Source organism: Phyllobates terribilis, unplaced genomic scaffold, assembly GCF_046119375.1.
Source record: "Phyllobates terribilis strain yellow unplaced genomic scaffold, ASM4611937v1 Scaffold_11__3_contigs__length_659146591, whole genome shotgun sequence".
NCBI classification, from domain to species: Eukaryota; Metazoa; Chordata; class Amphibia; order Anura; family Dendrobatidae; genus Phyllobates; species Phyllobates terribilis.
In genome coordinates this window covers 334,352,816-334,373,811 of record NW_027362771.1, presented here as the reverse complement: position 1 = coordinate 334,373,811, position 20,996 = coordinate 334,352,816, and the positions used below count along the sequence as shown (strand labels likewise).

General features: G+C 38.8%; 1 protein-coding gene across 4 annotated transcripts in view; it reads right to left on the bottom strand.

The window, feature by feature from the left end:
* Nucleotides 1–20,996, bottom strand: part of VPS13C (vacuolar protein sorting 13 homolog C) — a 328,945-nt gene that overhangs the window by 132,250 nt on the left and 175,699 nt on the right. For all 4 annotated transcript variants that reach the window (XM_073652734.1, XM_073652732.1, XM_073652731.1 and 1 more), the window contains 9 exons: nt 20,747–20,909; nt 16,213–16,326; nt 15,568–15,671; nt 13,900–14,067; nt 12,423–12,727; nt 11,200–11,347; nt 3,575–3,722; nt 2,834–2,952; nt 591–760 (listed from right to left, as the gene is read on the bottom strand). In XM_073652734.1, coding sequence (XP_073508835.1) covers nt 591–760; nt 2,834–2,952; nt 3,575–3,722; nt 11,200–11,347; nt 12,423–12,727; nt 13,900–14,067; nt 15,568–15,671; nt 16,213–16,326; nt 20,747–20,909 — 1,439 coding nt within the window. The remainder of the gene's footprint in view (nt 1–590; nt 761–2,833; nt 2,953–3,574; nt 3,723–11,199; nt 11,348–12,422; nt 12,728–13,899; nt 14,068–15,567; nt 15,672–16,212; nt 16,327–20,746; nt 20,910–20,996) is intronic.

Genomic DNA, 20,996 nt, shown 5'->3' with positions numbered 1-20,996 from the left:
GGAACAGCTTTTATTTTAAGTAAATTCATAGCAATAATGCACAAGTTAAATAAAGGGTAAATAAATAAAATGCTAAATTAAATTTTTTAGCATTCTTCTTCTAAATGAGGCTATATTAGACTCCATAAAAGAATATAACTTGGTCACATAACCATACATTCTTAAGGGCCTTATCCAAATCAGAAACAAAGGTTGAATAGGGTAATTTTGACCATAACTAGTGATTGTGTGTTGCTTTGGCAAATGAATGAATTATCATTTCGAGCTATGCCCCATCAACAAAATGTCTGTTATCAATCTAAAGACCAATCAGGCATGTTAGACTTTTTTCAGCTAATCATAAGCACTGGCTGTATTATCGGCCGAAAAAAATCCAACACCACAAAAGCAGTCCGAGATGTAGGTTTATAAATGGCCGCGTCGGCCCATATTTGGTTCTTAAGTATCAGGGCGTTCACAAATCATTCCAGCACAATTCAAAAAATTGCACTGAGGAAAAGCAGCATCAAGATTACATTGTTTAGGGGAGACGAAAGGTTTGAAAGATAACATAACAAAAAAGAAAGTGAAGAGTCTCTAAACGGACTGACCTGGATGTGGCTCTGGTTACTCCCTCCCTAAGATCATCAAGAGTGCACGATTTGAGTTGAAATGAAAAGTCCATTGAGCTATCGGCACTCATCTTTCCTGAAGATGACAGAAGATGAAGCCTCAGTTCTCCCAGGCGTAAGTTTTCATTATGCAGCCAATCAGAAGCCACCTAATAAAAAAAACAGCACATCATCCTCTGGAAGCCTATTAGATTAAAGGGGTTTTCACACTAACAAAGTTCATTTTAATAAATAGATATTGGACTAAAAATAAATTTCCACAATGGAGGTGTTACAAACAATGTTCTTGTGCTGAGATAATCTTATAAATGTGCCCCTTGCTGTGTACTGTGTAATGGCTGTGTCTGACCGTACAGGAACATGGTCTGATTATACCACAGCTCCTGGGCAAGGGGAGAAAGGAAAGGAGTATACAGACATTACAGCAGGGGATCACAGCTGATTCTTTCTGTGACGTAAAAAGGTTTTTAAACAGGCAGGGAAATGTTTTACCTCACAAAAAGCAGCAGCTTTGATTTCATGCAATCCTTTCTATATATTCTCCTTTACTTTTCCCCTTGCCCAGGAGATGTGGTATGATCAGACCATGTTCCTGTACGGTCAGACACAGCCATTACACAGTACACAGCAGGCGCACATTTATAACATTGTCTCAGCACAGGAACATATTTTTAATACATGCAATTGTGGAACTTATTTTTACTCCAAGATCTATTGATTAAAAATGTATTTTGCTCGTGGAGCAACCCCTTTAAATATGCTTCCTGCGTTTATGTAGATCAAGTTTATTGGTTGTCTAATGAGAAATTTTGCAACTAACTTTTGTTCAATTCCTTATCATTTTCATAAATCTTGTTTACATTGAGGCAAGAGATCAGCCTCCAATCAAGTCCGGCTGGCCCAAGCCCAGGTCTTATTTAGTTCACAACAAGTACAAAAGGAACCGATCTTCAATATGTCTTTTAGGTCAAAGAGATTGCAACACGAAAAACGGGACCATAATAAAGGTAGGAAATTTCTTCCTTACTCTCAGTCAGATCCAGTGCAGAGGGTGGGTAAATGTTTTTGTTTTTTTTGTTTATTTTTTTAAGTGCAGTTAGATACATTTGTACGGACACAGCATATATGTCTATGGGATGTGATTGAGTCCTTGTCATAAATGAAAAATAAGTCCTGCACAATAGTTTAAAGGGAACCTGTCATGTTGAAAATAGTATCTAATCTCCGGCTGGATGTTATAGTGCAGGAGGAGCTGATCAGATGGATACACATTTTTGTGGGAAAACTTTTAGTAAACTCTGCATTCCATTGAAATTCCTGGTGCTTGCATATGAGTCCAGTGTGTGGTTCCACTCAGTGATTGACAGTCTTCCCTGTTTGACTGTACACGCAGAGAAAGCTGACAAACAGTAGGACCGCCCAGCGGGCTCAGATGTATACAAACACAATGCATTTCTATGAAGAACATAGAAACATAGAAAGATAGAGAGAACAAAATAAAAGTTACACAGAATCTTTTCTAACAAACTTATATATCATTCTGCTGTGCTTCTCCTATTCTATAACATACTGTCCACAGATCGGTCTGTATGTACAAAATGCGAGGTTCCCTTTAATATACCTGTGTTCATTTTAAATTCAAGACCTAATTGCTTAAAATCAACATGACAGCGACAAATTTTGGGTACATGGTCAGGAAACTCTCCAGATCTCAATCCCATTGAGAATCTGTGGTCAATCTGCAAAAAGTGGATGGACAAACAAAAACACAGAAAATGTGATAAACTCCAATCACTGATTAGACAAGAATGGTTATCATCAGACAGGATTTGTCACAGAAGCCATTATCCATCTGCCAGGGTGAACTGCAGAAGTCTTCAAAAATAAAGGTCAACGCTGTAGATATTGAGTCTTTACATAAATTTGAACTATTTGTCAATAAAAGAATAAAAACTTATGAAAAGCTTATAAATGTACATCACTAACCAAAGAAACATCTGACTAAAAGATATAAAAACAATGAAGGAGCAAACTTCTTGCAAACCAAAATTTATGTCAGTCTTAAAACTATTTAAGACTGACGAATGTCCTGTAGATTTTTATCTATTAGGAGAGAGGTTTATGAGTTAAAATCCCTCCAATCTATTTCCAGCAATAAAATGAAATCCATTGTTATGAGAATAGATTTATTTGACAGGAATGCAGTAAAAAAATGGACTCACCTTACTACTATCATTATTGTAGAGCACAATGGAGAGGGATTCAAAATTAAAGCCAAACTTCAGCGTCACAGCTGCTGTCTCATCGCTGGAATCCTGGTTAGATTCGGAGTCTGTTTTTTCTGTACAAAGCAGTTACATTTTATTGGGCAGTGACAACTAATACTCACGAATAATCAGCGATAGATAAAAAGTTATGTTTTATTCAAATACTTTTTGGGCGCATTCAATTAAATATCCAACGTGTCTCATTACTTTTTCAGTTAAATGTGGTTGGAGTGAAACTGTTTAATAGGTTTTGCCAGTCTATAATAGAGTCGAAAGCCTAGATCATAAAGAAGGAAACACATCCAGTAGCAATCCAAGAATGGACAAGCGGACGCCAGAAATCACCGAAACTAAATATCTGGGAGAACATTTTTACCAGTTAAATACAGGTTTCCTACAATATTAACTGTATTCTATTGTATCTGTATAACTATTCGCAGCACCCATAAAAGACTGAAGGCAAACCTTAAGTATAAAGTTTATGCCAAAACAAAATTATTGAGTTGGGTTGTAAAAACTCAGTGCATGTCTAATTGGTAATCTTGAAGATGACAATGAGGAGGAAGAAAAGGTCCAATCCTATTGTAATCATTATTTGGCAAGACAGATTACATTTTCTTCAAATATTAAGTTCTGTTTTTTTTTGTTTTTTTTTTTAAATGGAGTAAAAAACAATTACCCATTTCTTTACTGTACCTGTTTGTTGAGAAGACATACTCGTCTCCCTTATAACTCTCCTAACTGCTACCGATGTTGGGGGTGCACTTGGAAGTGATGGAGTTTCAGCAAGATTCTCAAAAAGAACACCCATTAAGATGGTGAGATCATCTTGACTCAAGGCAATCTAAAAAGTAATTGTGTATTATTATTACATACACACAAACACATATTATACTTAATATATTAACTAGTTAAAAAAAACCTAGTCATTTTAAGGGGTAACATTTTTTAAGTAAAACAGAATTAGCAGAATGAACGCCTTCACAAATCTTAATTCAGGGCCTCGGACCATAAAATTACAAATGATGATTTTCAATCTGCTGACTAAGTTGAATCTGCTGAATATCAATTTTTCTTATTTCAATGTAACTGTTAATAGGGTATGTATACACGTTTTTCAGGCAGAATCCATCTGGAATCCACATGAAAAAACGCCACAAAAAATTATCATAGTGCCCAGCAATGTAAAAACAATATTGTTGTGCACAACATATTCAGTCTTTTAACCGCTACAGAGTTCAGAAACCGCAAAGCTACAAAAAGAAGTTACATGTTCATTCTCCGGACAGTTTCCAGTTAGGAATACTATACTGCTCAAAAAAATAAAGGGAACACTCAAATAACACATCCTAGATCTGAATGAATGAAATATTCTCATTGAATACTTTGTTCTGTACAAAGTTGAATGTGCTGACAACAAAATCACACAAAAATCATCAATGGAAATCAAATTTATTAACCAATGGAGGCCTGGATTTGGAGTCACCCCCAAAATTAAAGTGGAAAAACACACTACAGGCTGATCCAACTTTGATGTAATGTCCTTAAAACAAGTCAAAATGAGGCTCAGTATTGTGTGTGACCTCCATGTGCCTGTATGACCTCCCTACAATGCCTGGACATGCTCCTGATGAGGTTGCGGATGGTCTCCTGTGGGATCTTCTCCCAGACCTGGACTAAAGCATCCGCCAACTCCTGGACAGTCTGTGGTGCAACGTGACGTTGGTGGATGGAGCGAGACATGATGTCCCAGATGTGCTCAATCGGATTCAGGTCTGGGGAACGGGCAGGCCAGTCCATAGCTTCAATGCCTTCATCTTGCAGGAACTGTTGACACTCCAGCCACATGAGGTCTGGCATTGTCATGCATTAGGAGGAACCCAGGGCCAACCGCACCAGCATATGGTCTCACAAGGGGTCTGAGGATCTCATCTCGGTACCTAATGGCAGTCAGGCTACCTCTCGTGAGCACATGGAGGGCTGTGCGGCCCTCCAAAGAAATGCCACCCCACACCATTACTGACCCACTGCCAAACCGGTAAAGCTGAAGGATGTTGCAGGCAGCAGATTGCTCTCCACGGCGTCTCCAGACTCTGTCACGTTTGTCACATGTGCTCAGTGTGAACCTGCTTTCATCTGTGAAGAGCACAGGGCGCCAGTGGCGACTTTGCCAATCCTGGTGTTCTGTGGCAAATGCAAAGTGTCCTGCACGATGTTGGGCTGTGACCACAACACCCATCTGTGGACGTCGAGCCCTCATACCACCCTCATGGAGTCGGTTTCTAACCGTTTGTGCAGACACATGCACATTTGTGGGCTCTGGCAGTGCTCCTCCTGTTCATCCTTGCACAAAGGCGGAGGTAGCGGTACTGCTGCTGGGTTGTTGCCCTCCTACTGCCCCCTCCACGTCTCCTGGTGTACTGGCCTGTCTCCTGGTAGCGCCTCCAGCCTCTGGACGCTACACTGACCTTCTTGCCACAGCTCGCATTGATGTGCCATCCTGGATGAGCTACTTCTGTGGGTTGTAGAGTCCGTCTTAAGCTACCACGAGTGTGAAAGCACAACCAACATACAAAAGTGACCCAAACATCAGCCAGAAAGCATTGGTACTGAGATGTGGTCTGTGGTTGCCAATAATTTCCATCTATTGTCTGTTCCATTTGCACAACAGCATGTGAAATTGATTGTCAATCAGTATTGCTTCCTAAGTGGACAGTTTGATTTCACAGAAGCTTGATTTACTTGGAGTTATATTCTGTTTAAGTATTCCCTTTAATTTTTTTGAGCAGTGTATATCAAGAAAAAGGATGCAAAAAGATAGCAAAGCCATTGAATGTTCCTTGTGATACAGCTGGAAGTTCACACGTTCTAAAGAAACACTGGCTACACTAGCTGGACATGGCAAAAATAGGAAGCCATCACTGGCTGTCACCAGATTCCTAAGTAGGAAAGTGCTCAAGAACCATCAAACCATCAAATGACTGTAAAAGACCTGCAACAAGATTTTGTGGCAGTAGGCAGTCAGGTTTGATTTTGCACAGCAAGGCGCATATTAAATGCTGAAGGTCTCCTCCACGCCTGAACTCGAAGACTTAAAGGAGTTGTTTACCAGCCTGTAGATCAGTATGGCATGTCTGGAGGAGGAATAATGAAGCATACATTGAACAGAACATCCTACCTATAGAGAAGCAATAGCAGTACACCTGTAAAGCTTTGGGGCCGCTTTCTTTCCTCTGGTGCTGGAAACTTGCAATGTGTGAAGTGCAAGATGGACATAATTAAAGAGAGTGTCCGGCCTTAGTCTACAAGTCTGCAGTCACTCTATATGACTGCAGACTTGTGAATCCTCACATCGCTTACATTGCGTGCTGTGAGGATTATCCAGTGACGGCACCAGTAGCTGCAAATGCGTGACTGCAAGTATGTGATTTGCATACATACGGTCACGCTGTTAGGGCATCATTTGAACAACAGGGCAATGATCCCAAGCACACCTCAAACACCAAAATGTGATTTTAGAAAAAGCCCTGAAAGAATCTGGAGTGACTGTCACAGTCGCCTGACTTAAACTCCATATAAAATTTTGGTTGGCATTTGAGGAAGAGGTTGCAACACGCAAGGCCAAAAATATTAACTTGAGGCTATTGCCCATGAGAAATGAGTTAAGATTCCTTAGTAACTCAGCCAGAACAGTCATAACCAAAACACACTCTCTAATGAACACTTAAAGGGAACCGGTTATTAAATTCATGCTACCCGAACCACAGGCAGCATAAATCAGACACTGGCAATCCAATCAAATATGCTGCAGCTTTTCGTTGAAAAGATAAATAAATTGCCCTTTGCGGCATACATGATCTTTATGGCACATCCGAAAAAAACCTTTTTGATTCCTTCCCTGCAGCACACTTATAGGCTCTGCTCAAGATGGAAGAGACCGTTCAAGGCATATATCACACAATAAAGATCCTAGCTCTCCAAATGTTCACGATGTAGATCCCTTTGAAATACAAATGAACAAAGTCCAGTCAGGTAAACTTATCCAAAAAAAGAAATAGCATTTATTATATTCACATAGAACACTTAAAATAAAGCAATCATGTACTGGCAGGATACATGTTTTTTCTTTCTACTGATTTTATAAATGCTGTATTTTAAGTGCTCTATGGGAGTAGAATAAATATTTTTCTTGGATAAGTGTACCTGGCTGGGCTGCTTTATGTTCAGTTGTATTTCAAGGTGGTCTACAGTTGTGAAGTGCAATTTATTTGTATTTCTTGGATGTGGAAGGATTTGGACTGCCTTTCAGAACTGTGCCTTGCATCAATATTTTCGATGCTATTGATTGGGGAGTGCTATAAGCTACTTTATATCTTTTATTTAAGAAAAAACTATTTTAAAGAGGCAGCCGGGGAATAGCTGGAGGGATCTGACGAGTCCAATGACGTCCCTGGCTTTCTTCTCTACTCCTCGCGCCAGTTATGACAAGTCTCTCCCTATGTACAGACATGAGATTCAGAGTGGGTATCCGGCTGAATAAGTGCTCCCAGTGTCACAAGGAATGATTATCCAAAAAAAATATTTTCTTCTTCAGAGAATTTATTCAAGTACATAAATAAAAAATAATTGATACATAAAACGGATATATAAGACAACGCGTTTCGGCTATTAAAATAAAAGATGTATAGCCTTCCTCAGGTCTAATGCAGGAGAGTCAATAATGGTGGTTATATGGTCAGTGCAAACCCACCAATGAGATGATTATCTTAATCACATGTAAATTAGTTTTAGCTGGCACACCCAAATCCCATTCTATAGAGACTCAGCTTTCTCAGAGTAAAGATTTTCCGGCATTCCTTCTAATTATAAAATATGCAAATTTTATAAAACATATTGGTTGTAAAACTTGTCATAGGAAAAATAATATTTTAGTATAAAAGATATTATAATAAAAAGCCTTAGTATCATGTTTTTTCCCTTTTCTTTTTCCCCCTTCTCTTCCTTCCCCCTCCCTCCCTCTTTCTTTTTCTTTTCCTCTCTTCTCCTTTTTACAATAAAATAAATTGGTAGAAAAATCTATTCATAAACCTAGATATAAGAAAAGTTTCATTCAATAGGTATATCAAAAAAAGGATCTATTTATAAACCTAGATATAAGGGAAGTTACATTCGCATTAGTATGTATACTAGAAGTAATGGAAAGAAATGCAGTGGAAAAAAAAAACAACAAACGCTCCTGAGTGTCGTCTGGTACAATATGTGGTGTGAATTAGTTGTTCCCCTACATCTCAGCGTAGTATAGGCTTTAGAACAACGTTAATAAGTGCTATATGCAGCAGTAGATCCGTTTCAAAAATAGACTCACTTGAGCGATCTTACCTGTGGAGCGCTACCAATCTGTTTTCAGATGGTACGCCTCCATCACTGTAGGTCTACATTAGATGAGGGTGATTCAACCTTAATCAGAAAAAGCTGTAATATGGCATCTAGAGAGGAAATTGCTATTATCTAATATCTGAAACAAAATACTTTTGCTAGGTAAGCGCGACATCAGGGAAATTTCACACCATAATCAGAAGCTGCGGAACTTTACAGTAATTTTCCACATGAGGTTCGGAGAACTATATATAGATGAGAAGTACACCAACATGGTGTGGAGATATTTTTCAAGGAATGGAGTAATGGAGTACTCTCTATGTTCACAACTCTATGACTGAACGGAGCCCAATGTATATATAAATTATGTGTGTATAATATAAGGCTAATAGAGGGGAATAGTAAATAAGAGTGATTATTATTATACACATTGAATACAACGTTAATTATAAAGGTATTTCCGTAAACTTTATATATTCTCCAATTTGTCATTGAGGTCATCAGGATACAAGCAACGTAGTCTATATATCCAGAAGGCCTTCTTATTAAGTTGTTGGATCCTGTCGGGAATATCAGCCGGGATCTGCTCCACCGGTGTAAGTCTCACTTTAAATTTTTTATTATGGGTTGTAAGGAGATGTCTGGAGAGACTATGTGTTAATAAGCCATTTTTAGCGTTATATCTATGGGCAATAAGTCGGGATCTCACCATTTGTGTGGTCCTACCCACGTACTGGAGACCGCAATCACATGTAATAACATAGATTACATGGTCACTAGTACAGGTCAGGTGATCCTTGATATTAAAAGTCTCCCCTGTGCGATTTGATGTAATATATTGGGACCCATGAGTTATTATATGACAGCACTGACATTTTTTCTGAGAACACCTGTAAGTGCCATTCTGTGTGGATCTATTTGTACTAATAAAGGAACAGACGTTTTTAGATTGAGATAACACTTGTTTACCTCCTGATTTTAGAGTTAGTTTTTTCAGACGACTAGGTGCTAGGAGGTTTCTTAGAGTTTTTCCTCTCCTAAATGTAATGCCTGGTTTTGTTGGCAATATATCTCGTAGGAGAGGATCTTGTTTCAAGATATGCCAATGCTTTTGCAAAATGTTCCTAATCAATTGGTTCCCCTTATTATAAGAGGTAATAAAATTATGGGTTCCATTTATTCATATTCTTAGTGTCATTATCCCTGGATTCCTTATGGGGCAATTGATCCTTATTCCCTAAACAGTCAGTTTGGGTTTTATTCAGAGATAAGCCTCATCGATAATTTGCTTGGGGTACTTCTTTTCTTTAAATCTCTTTTTGAGTATCTCCGATTGTCGGATATAATCCAAATCTTTAGTATTATTTTTTCTGATTCGATGAAATTGACTAAAGGGAATGTTATTTTTCCATTTGATGTAATGGGTACTTTGATAGTCCAAGTAGCCATTCACATCAACAGATTTGAAATTAGTTTTCGTTATTATTTTCTTTTCTAAATGTGTAATTTCTAAATCAAGAAAAACTGCTTTTTCTGATTCGATATTAGCAGAAAAAGTAATACCCCAGGTGTTCCCATTCAATTCATTAATTAGAGACTGAGCATCCTCTTTACTGCCCCCTCCACATCACGAATAGGTCGTCTATATAGCGCTTATACAGTACTATATTATTATTATATTTAGGGGAACAAAGAGGCGACTGGGACTCGAATAGCCCCATAAATAGATTAGCAAAACTTGGGGCTACCCGAGTCCCCATCGCTGTTCCAAGCCTCTGTAAATAGAGGTGTCCCTCAAATTCAAAAAGATTTGTGTTTGAGGATGAAATTTAAGCCTCTCAAAAGGAAATCTACCTGACCTTGTGGCATATCCTTATCTTGCTGTAGAAAGAATTTCACTGCATTTATACCCAAATCATGATCAATGTTTGAATACAGTGCATTAACATCCATTGTAATCATGAGATAATTATCTTGTAGTGTATTCAGTTCAAGAATAAGTTGAGTGGAATCTTTTAAATAGGAAGCGAGAGATTTAACATATTGCTGAAGGTACAAATCTATAAAAGTGGGAGAGTGGACTAGTCAGGGAATTTATTCCTGAGATGATGGGTCGTCCAGGAGGATTATTGCAATCCTTATGGATTTTCGGCAAATGGTAAAAGAATGCCATTGATGGCTCTTTATTACTTAAGAAGATTTTTTCTTTTTTTGGAAGGATACCTGTTGTATGAGCATAATTAATCAGGTCATGGTATTCCCTTGTAAAATCTTTTGAGGGATCCACCTCTAGCTTTTCATAATATTTAACGTCTGATAAGATATTATATGCTTCTTTGAAATAGGTCTCCCTATCTTGAACTACCACACCCCCTCCTTTATCCGCTTCCCTGATTATAATATTCCCATTGTTTTTTAATTTAGTAATTGCTATTCTCTCTTTTTTGGTAATATTTGGTCTCCGCATCTGAAATGCATCTTTCTTATTTAATGCCTTGATATAAGATCTGCCAAAGAAAATCTTTTTTGGATATTCATTCCTTGCGACCCTGGGAGCGCTCATTCAGCCGGATACCCACTCAATATTTTATGTACAGACATGGAAGAGACCTGTCAATCAACTGGAGCGGGCAGGGATAAGCCATCCGAAGCCAGAATTGGACTAGTCATGTCTCTTCCTATGGTCCACAGCCAGCTTTTACAAACTATGTTTTCTCTGAAGTTCCGTAGCATTCGGAAGTGACTGCAGTAGTAACTAAAAGTTGCATGTTATGCTGAATTTGGAGAAACCACTAGTTATAGCTGTTGTGTTGAGCGATTCAATTTTTTCTTGTTTGGTTTGTAAACTTTGCTTATAAATCGAATTAGCAACGGGGGTGGAATAATTTTGATGGCAATTATGTATGCACACAACACATTCTGGAATAAAAGGACCACCACTATACCTGCATGGGCTTCAAGTCCCCATCAATCTGCATGGCTGGCAGTTGAGAATACCACGATGACGATAGATTTCTCTGTACAGACACAAGCAGATTAACAGGCTGCAATAGCTCAAGTTCTGGTTGGGGAGATCCATTTTGAATGATGGTCCTGCAATAAAGGATTTAGTTTACAATTTTTAGTAATCCCTTCTGTTGCAAAGTTGTCACCAAATGATCGAACAACTTTATAGTGACAAATTAGTAAACAAAAAAAAAAATTTATGACAAAATATGAGCAATCTTCTAAATTTAAGTTATCAATCACTAACCCCTAAAAGACACAGGCAATTTATATTTCTGCAGCTTTATTTTTTCCTTTCTTTCTTGAGCCATAACTTTTTATGATGCACATTGTGCGGTCTATAGGGACATGGCAACATAATTCTTCAGGTCAATATGATTATGAAGATAAAACACTTTTTTTAACCATTTTAGTGGATTAAATAAAATCTGAATTTTGTTATAAAAAATGGTTTGTGTCACCATTTCCCAAAACTCCAAACTTATATTTTTCCATCAATTGTGCTGTTTAAGGGCTTGTTTTAACTATGCCAAGCTGAAGTTTTTGTTGATTACAATTTAGGGTACATATGATGTTTCGATCACTTTCACTGTATTTTTTGAGTTAGGTGCAGCGACCAAAAAAAGGCAACTTAGGAGTTTCTATTTTTTTTTCTTTGCAGCATTAACCATAAGATGCAACCTAAATGCTGCAATTAGTGTTTCACAGTGGCATTTAAGGAGTTAAACTGCAGCAATCTGAACTACCTCTGGTCGCTGCTGTTGGAGGCAGGTGCCAGATATATGACAGATTATAGTAGATGTAATAATATGAGTAAACACCTCCAATTAGAAATGTAGTACGTTTTTCTGATTCACTATGTGTCTTTCCTCATGTGCAGGCATTGCAGGACCTTAGGTATCCATGGTTATGACTATTAGTGGTCATAACCATGGATACCTAAGGTCCTGCAATGCCTGCACATGAAGAAAGAGACAAAGCGAATCAGAAGAACTGTACTACATTTCTAACTGGATGTATTTGCTATATTATTATTATTACACCTACTATATATTGAGATAGGATCTTGGAGATGGGAAAATCCCTTAAAATGGTTTTACAGTTTGATACATTTATTGTCATTCATTAATGCATCAGATATGGACAGATAGGGCATGCAGACCTCGATAACTTCAGTTCTGTTAGATGAATGTCCATTTTATCAATCACTGGAGGTAGAGGAGAATTAATTTCAGGAACTAAAGAAAACTTGTTCTGGACTCTTATCAGGCCTAAATCAGCAACAACCACATTGGTGGAGCTAGAAGATTGAGGTATGTAGATAACAGGAGCTTTGAGATTTATGTCCATAGACAGACGAAATGATTTCTGGGCAAGGTCCTTCATGCTATATGCCCCTTTTTCCGCAGCCTGAGCAGTGGCGGAGGATAATGCTTCTTTGGCTGTTTGGAAAGTGCTCATAAAATTCTAAAAAAAAAAAAAAAATAGACAGCAAAGTAACAAGAAAAATCATTAGCAGAACAGAAAACTTAATGTACTGAAGTTAGCCTGAGTTTTAAAATACCAAATGTGTGAATTTAATTCTAAAAATATAATTTTGACATTGAAGTAATGATTATTAGTATTGGTATGAAATCTGTACAATTTGTAAGTTTTATTTAGCAATTCATAGGATTCTATATACCACTGCTATGGTGCCTCATTGACTATCCGTGAGGCATCTTTCTGCCTTCGGCCATACATACATCCCACTATAAAGCCCCCGTCTCACCTAGCGAGATCGCTGCTGTGTCACGGTTTTGGTGACGCAACAGCGACCTCACCAGCGATGTCGCTATGTGTGACACTTTGCAGCGATCAGGCCCCTGCTGTGAGGTCGCTGATCGCTGCAAAGTGTCCTGGACCATTTTTTGGTCGTTGCCCTCCCGCTGGTCAGCACACATCGCTGTTTGTGACCAGCGGGAGCAGCGATCAGGCTGGTAACCATGATAAACATCGGGTTACTAGGGGCACACGCGCACCTAGTAACCCGTTGTTTATCATGGTTACGAGCCTGCTCCTGCTTCAGCAGGCTGGTAACCAGGAGCAGGACATCGTGGAAAGATTCTTTTCACAATGTCGCTGCTCCCCTGATCGTTGGTGAGCCTGCCTGTTTGACAGCTCACCAGCGACCACATAGCGACGCAGCAACGATCCCTGACAGGTCGTATCGTTGTCGGGATCGTTGCAGCATCGCTAAGTGTGATGGGGCCTTAAGGCATATATGGGAAGACTGAACCATGGATAGCATCTTAAAATGGTTTTCCACAATAGATTACATTAAAGTGCTATCTTTGGGGCGATTACAGATCAGTAAAACAAAGAGGCAAAAGAACTTGGAGCAGGTCAATGACAGTCAGCACAGCTTTCTTACATGGGCTAAGATGCAGCATTAGCCGTATCCACAATTGCTATGCACATCGCAATGCCAGGGGCTTCATTACAGGGGGCTGTGGCAATACAGTGACTGCATCTACATAATTATTGGTGGAGCTTCCAGTGGTGTATAGGCTATGTGTATAATATCCAAGGAAACCCATTTAAACTGCCACAAATTCAACCACAACAGTACATAGCAGTAATCACAAAACTTCACTCACCAAGAGAGTCATGAGAAATTTATGAAGGTACACAATGTGGATACAGCCCACTCTGAGAACAATTTCACCATCTACGGCAGACATATTTGTGTACGAAGCACCTTCGGTGGCATCTGGATATAATGTCATCTGCAAGTTGAAGACTTCTTCTCCCAAGATATAGACTGCCTAAATGAATACAAAGAAGATGGGGTAAAGCAATACACAAACAAAGTACAATAAAAAAAAGTGTTTACCGTTCTTAGTATTACATAAGTAACTTAATTTTAATACCATTAAAGGGGGTTGTCTAGGCTTAAGAAAAATGTCTGCTGTCACTCTATATGACTGTAGCCTGCTGAATCTTGGCAGTGTGTAGTGTGCACACTGTCATGATTCTTCAGTATTATCGATGCGAGGTGGCAGTCATGTGACCGTGTATCATCTGCATACTTGCGGTCACCAGCTGACTAGTTAAGTTCGGGTTCTCACAATAAAAGTGAATTGAGAGATGGACAAGTCTAGTCAGCATGTGACCGCAAGTATGCAATTGCATAAATGTCATCACATGACTGCTCGCTACGGAAATACAGGGGAATCTTGACCGCATGCACACTGTACACTGTAACAATTTGGCAGTCTGCGGTCACAAAGAGTGACTGCAGACTTTTGTCTTAAGTTTGCACAGCACCTTTATGAAGTAAACTATTTGAATTCTTTCATTTTACTTTTTTTAATTTTCTTAACTGTGGTGCTATAGATTGGGGTCATCTTGTAGGCGGCAACTCTACATTTTTTGCATAGGGTAGCTCAGCTACCCGTGTCATGATAGCTATGCACATGTGCCAGCCAGTGAACAAGGAAGTACTGTACAACTTCAAAACACAATGGAGCAGCAGGAAGAAAAAGCAGAAGAGGCAAAAAAAATGCTGTTTTATCTGTCAACCATATAGTTTATATATACACATAGTTGCTATGTACACATTTGCACAGAATTTTTTTTTCATTGTTCAATTACTTCCTAAATGCAAAGTTAACAACATTCTAAATAGTCCTCATTACAAATTTTCCTTTAACTAGCTTAGAGCTAAAAAAAAAAATATTACAAATAGAGATAGCAGCAGGAATGGGGAGGGGAGTTCTACACAGATCTCAACAATGTGGAAAGGAGAAAAGTATCTCAAGGAAGGGAAAGAAAAAAGGGTATAGAAAGGGATGAAAGTATATGCAAACAAAGTATATGTGCAGGGTAGAAGCTGAGCAAACCTCATATCCAGCCTATATTACAGGGAAAGACTCTTATGCAAGAAAAAATCTAAGTCTGGATCAGACAGCAAACTGCATTGTTATTGCAATTTTATTGCCTAAATGTAACCACTATCACATGTAAAGATATTTTTCCCATGTCAAAAGTGTCCTTGACTTTTGAGGATAAAGCAGGAATGTACAATAACTCATGCATTACATATGGAGTGTTCCATAGGTCTGCTTTAGAAGTCATATTTTGCATTTCTCTGAATCATGCCTTAATAGTCAAAGCCTTTTGCCGTTCGCTTCAGCAATTTATCTTTGAATTTTTGAATGCTACTAACATAATTGAAGCATTTTCTTTATTATTGTTATTTTTATAGTGGATTTTACATCAGTTTACAGTATGAAAAAAAACAAAAAAATAAATTAATTTTTTACCTTTTGATGAATGGTTTTAGGATCTACATTAATGACAACAATATCACGTAGACGAGCAAACAGATCCTTTTTCTGGGCCTGTGCAGTAAACGAGGCAACCATACCTAAAGGCAAGAAAGAAACATAATGAACATATCCTAAGTCAACAGGCTCAATCACTTTTGTGCCCGGTTAATAACAGAAAGATTGCAAAAATGCTGTGCAACACAGCCAGCAAAAGTATAAAAGTAGGAAAGAAGGCATACAAGTAAAATGAACAAATTTTGGGCATGCTTTGTCAACACTTGAGTAGAATCACAAAATAAATTGTGTGGAATTTCAACAGTGAAAAAAAACAAAACAAAACACTGACCCAATCATCTGTTAGTCAATGACTGTTTTCTTTAAATTTTCATCATTGCATTCAATATTGGCTTTTCTTCTAGAGACTAGCAAATATTGAGAAATTTGAATGTGATGAATTTTCCCCAAAAATATAATTTGCTGCAAATACATATACACAAATCTCAACTCTGCTCCCATGGGAACTTCTGATCTGTGGTGGCCCAGGTACTGACCACCACTGTACAAGGTATGATAATCCGTAAGATGTCATAGCTGCAGAGCATTGGGAGGACGCCCGCACGGAAACGCAAAATGACGTACCTTGTATCTTAATATCAGCAATACTGCATGACTCATCACAAATAAAAATATTAAAGGCATCTAAAGTAGCGCAAAGCTTCATGTCAATGATGTCCTGTTCACACGCACGTGGAACTGTTGAAACAAAGGGTAAAAATGTTCTTTCCAAAAGGAATAAAAACATGTACAAAACACATAGTGCTTAAATAAATCTAAACAAAAGCAATAAAGACAGCAAGTAACAAAAGGACATAGGAAAGAAGATTTAATAGTTTTTTCTTGTGCTTTATTGTTTGCATTCTAAATAAGTTCACAGCTAAAAAGGAAAAATACAGTGCCTTGTGAAAGTATTTGGCCCCTTGAACTTTTCTACCTTTTGCCACATTTCTGGCTTCAAACAAAGATATAAAATTTTAATTTTTTTGGGAAGAATCAACAACAACTGGGACACAATCGTGAAGTGGAACGAAATTTATTGGATATTTTAAACTTTTATAAAAAATTAAAAACTGAGAAGTAGGGGGTGCAATATTATTCGGCCCCCTTGAGTTAATACTTTGTAGCGCCACCTTTTGCTGCGATTATAGCTGCAAGTCGCTTGGGGTATGTCTCTATCAGTTTTGCACATAGAGAGGCTGAAATTCTTGTCCATTCTTCCTTGCAAAACTGCTCGGGCTCAGTGAGGTTGGATGGAGGGCCAGATTCAGGTCTGGACTTTGACTTGGCCATTCTAACACCTGGATACGTTTATTTTTGAACCATTCCATTGTAGATTTTGCTTTATGTTTGGGATCATTGTCTTGTTGGAAGATAAATCTCCGTCCCAGTCTCAGGTCTTTTTCAGACTCCAACAGGTTTTCTTCCAGAATGGTCCTGTATTTGGCTCCATCCATCTTCCCATCAATTTTAACCATCTTCCCTGTCCCTGCTGAAGGAAAGCAGGCCCAAACCATGATGCAGCCACCACCATGTTTGAGGGTGATGAGCTGTGCTGCTTTTACGCCAAACATATCGTTTTGCATTGTGGCCAAAAAGTTCGATTTTGGTTTAATCTGACAAGAGCACCTTATGCCACATGTTTGTTGTGTCTCCCAGGCGGCTTGTGGCAAACTTCAAACGAGACTTTTTATGGATATCTTTGAGAAATGGCTTTCTTCTTGCCACTCTTCCATAAAGGCCAGATTTGTGCAGTGTACGACTGATTGTTGTCCTATGGACAGACTCTCCCACCTCAGCTGTAGATCTCTGCAGTTCATTCAGAGTGATCATGGGCCTTTTGGCTGCATCTCTGATCAGTCTTCTCCTTGTTCGAGATGAAAGTTTAGAGGGACGGCCGGGTCTTGGTAGATTTGCAGTGGTCTGATATTACTTCCATTTCAATATGATCGCTTGCACAGTGCTCCTTGAGATGTTTAAAACTTGGGAAACCTTTTTGTATCCAAATCCGGCTTTAAACTTCGCCACAACAGTATCTCGGACCTGCCTGGTGTGTTCCTTGGTCTTCATGATGCTCTCTGCACTTAAAAACAGAACCCTGAGACTATCACAGAGCAGGTGCATTTATAAGGAGACTTGATTACACACAGGTGGATTCTATTTATCATTACCAGTCATTTAGGACAACATTGGATCATTCAGAGATCCTCACTGAACTTCTGGAGTGAGTTTGCTGCACTGAAAGTAAAGGGGCCGAATAATATTGCACGCCCCACTTTTCAGTTTTTAATTTTATAAAAAAGTTTAAAATATCCAATAAATTTTGTTCCACTTCACGATTGTGTCCCACTTGTTGTTGATTCTTCCCAAAAAAATTAGAATTTTATATCTTTATGTTTGAAGCCAGAAATGTGGTAAAAGGTAGAAAAGTTCAAGGAGACCAAATACTTTCACAATGCACTGTATATATCTATCTAAAGATAAGGCAGTACATCCAGCTCTATCCATGGGGCATTTTCAACCTTTTACCTAAGCACCAGCTGTTGCTATTTGACACAAATGGTGGCTATGTAATTTAGCTGCCATTCATCATAAGTGGCGAGAGCTCAGATCCCGAGCATTCTCCAGACATGGGAACCTCAGAAATAATGTACCTATACGTCATTTTGCATTAAAGGGCACCTTTAGCACGTTACACTGGCCATACAATATAACACTGGCTGCAGAGCTGAGTAAAATGTAGTTTCTGTTTTTTAATTTCTAATCTCTGTAGTGGAAATATTAGCTTGTAAAGTTTAGCTTATAAATTATTTAAGGTAGCATTTGTCATAGGTGAGGCCTTACCACCATCACTATATAAGCACTCTATTATGTGTAACCCCCTTTCGCTTCCATAGTTTTTTTCGCTATTCATTGACCATTTTGCGCTCTTCAATTTTTCATCTTCTCTGAGTATCCGTTTTCAATGTTGAGATATGAATTGCTTCTATTATCTAATATTGTATTTAATATCCATCAGTGTGGTCTCATGGCTCAACTATTTGTTGTCTCGTGTGTCTGACCTCAAATCTTTACTAATTGTTTTTAATTATGTGTTAATAAAAATTTATATCCTTTAATCTATTTTTTGAACTCTGCTTTCTGATGACTCCGCCCCCCCTGTGACACGTGAATCCTTGCATGTGATGTGTCAGCTCCTTATTGGCCCCAAGGGAGGGGGTCTGTGAGTGGCCCATGCTTGGTCGCATCACTGGGAGGGGGGAGGAGTATTATCTATAAGAGTTCGGCGTCCGTGCCGCCACATGCGGCTCTCATAACAGCTGGGAGCAGAGACTTCTGCAAATGTATTAGCAAGCAACATAGTGCCTGAGCCTCCTGATGTGCCCATAAAAATATTCGATGGGTGAAACGCGTAGAGGCGTGCTTGTATCTTTTGGGGCATGTATGTGGAGATAGGGATGTACATGCTAAGAGGCAGCTGTTATACCCTGAGTTATAAATAAAGGGGCAGCAAGTCTTAAAGGGACAGCGTAATGACAGATGATTCATTAGGTCTGTAAGTGAAACAAAAAAAGCTGTGTCCTATGTAGATGTAGAGCTGACATTGAGTCATCTGTGATTCAACAGAAATTTACAGGCAGTAAACTGATATCGCATATTGCTTTTAGACAAGAGCACAATATAGATAGAATCATGTTATCTGTATCCTCTACTAGTGGATTGTAGTTAATATAAAACAAGATTAGAGGGGGAAGGGAGGAAAAAAATCTGTCCTTTTTCGTATAACTACGACAATACACAAGATGAGAAGGGGTCTATATTTTCTGCAGAGGGCAAAGTGCAATAATAATCAGATGCTCCCCCTATGGAAATAATTAATATTTCTGTCTCATATAACCCCGACTATATATAGGTTGAGAAGGGGTCTAGAGTCTGATATTTTGCAGAAGGCAAAGTGCAATAATAATTCTATGCTCCCCCTGTGGAAATAATTTGGACCTCTCCTTTTTCATATAACCCCGACTATATAAAGGATAAGAAGGGGTCTATAGTCTGATATTCTGCAGAGGGCAAAGTGCAATAATAATCCCATGTTCCCCCTGTGGAAATAACTTATATTCGTCTAAGGGTTGGCAATTTAGGACAGAGATATATTGAGAGCAGTCTAGACATCAGTTATTACACATTGGGTGATTGGTTTTAGGGAATATTAATATCCTGAGTATGACCCGTGTGATAAAAGAGGGGACATACAGGATAGACTGCATTTAGTACGGTGGTTTTGTTCATCATATTTTAATATTTATAATAAATTATCATTTTTTAATTATTGCTATTCCACCTCAGTCAGTGATTTTTGTGTTCATTTTCCCCTGCGAGTTCCTGCCTGTTTATAGCTGGTCAACCTCATATAGAGGAAGAACAACATACCTCAGAGAAGAATCTCTGGTAATGCAGCCGTGGACTTAAAAAATGATAACATAAATTTTTCCAGCTAATATTTCCTCAACTGAGCAGAGTAATTAAATAAAAACAATGTTTGATTCAACTCTGCAACCATTGTTCTATGATGTGGCCAGTGTAAAGGCCCCGTCACACTAAGCGACGCTACAGCGATCCCGACAACTATACGACCTGTCAGGGATCGTTGCTGCGTCGCTATGTGGTCGCTGGTGAGATGTCAAACAGTCAGATCTTCCCAACGACACAGCAACGATGCGGCGACCCGTAACGATCTGAATAACGATGCACACCTATGTGTTTCTGTGTCTGAGTCGTCAACAAGGTCGTTGGTAAGGTGTCAAACACAGCGATGCATGCTACCCAGCGGGACCTCAACGATCAAAGAAATGTCCAGACCATTCCGACACGACCAGCGATCTCACAGCAGGGGCATGGTCGCTGCTAAGTGTCAAACGTAGCGAGATCGCTACTGAGGTCGCTGTTGCGTCACAAAACTTGTGACTCAGCAGCGATCTCGCTTAGTGTGACGGGGGATTTACATGCTCAAACTGGTTAAAGGTCCTTTTTAAGGGGTTAATAGTAAAAGTATAAAGAGTTATTGGATGTTAGGACTGCATTTTATTACCTTTTATGCATCTCACTCACGAATACTTACTAGTGCCTAGTTTAGTGACCACATTTTTCTCTTCTTCGAGTTTTGATTCTTTTACTCTCTCCGGCACTTTGACGTCGGCAGATGGGACAGCGGCAGACAGAAAATTCATTAAGGACAGCAATGCTTGAGTGTGGAGGATCAAGTCAAGAGATGTCATGGAAAACTTGCAAAAGGAAGCAATGTATGATTTTTATTTAAACACATGACACTGCTATATATATAGAAAATAAAAACTACGGTAATACAAAAC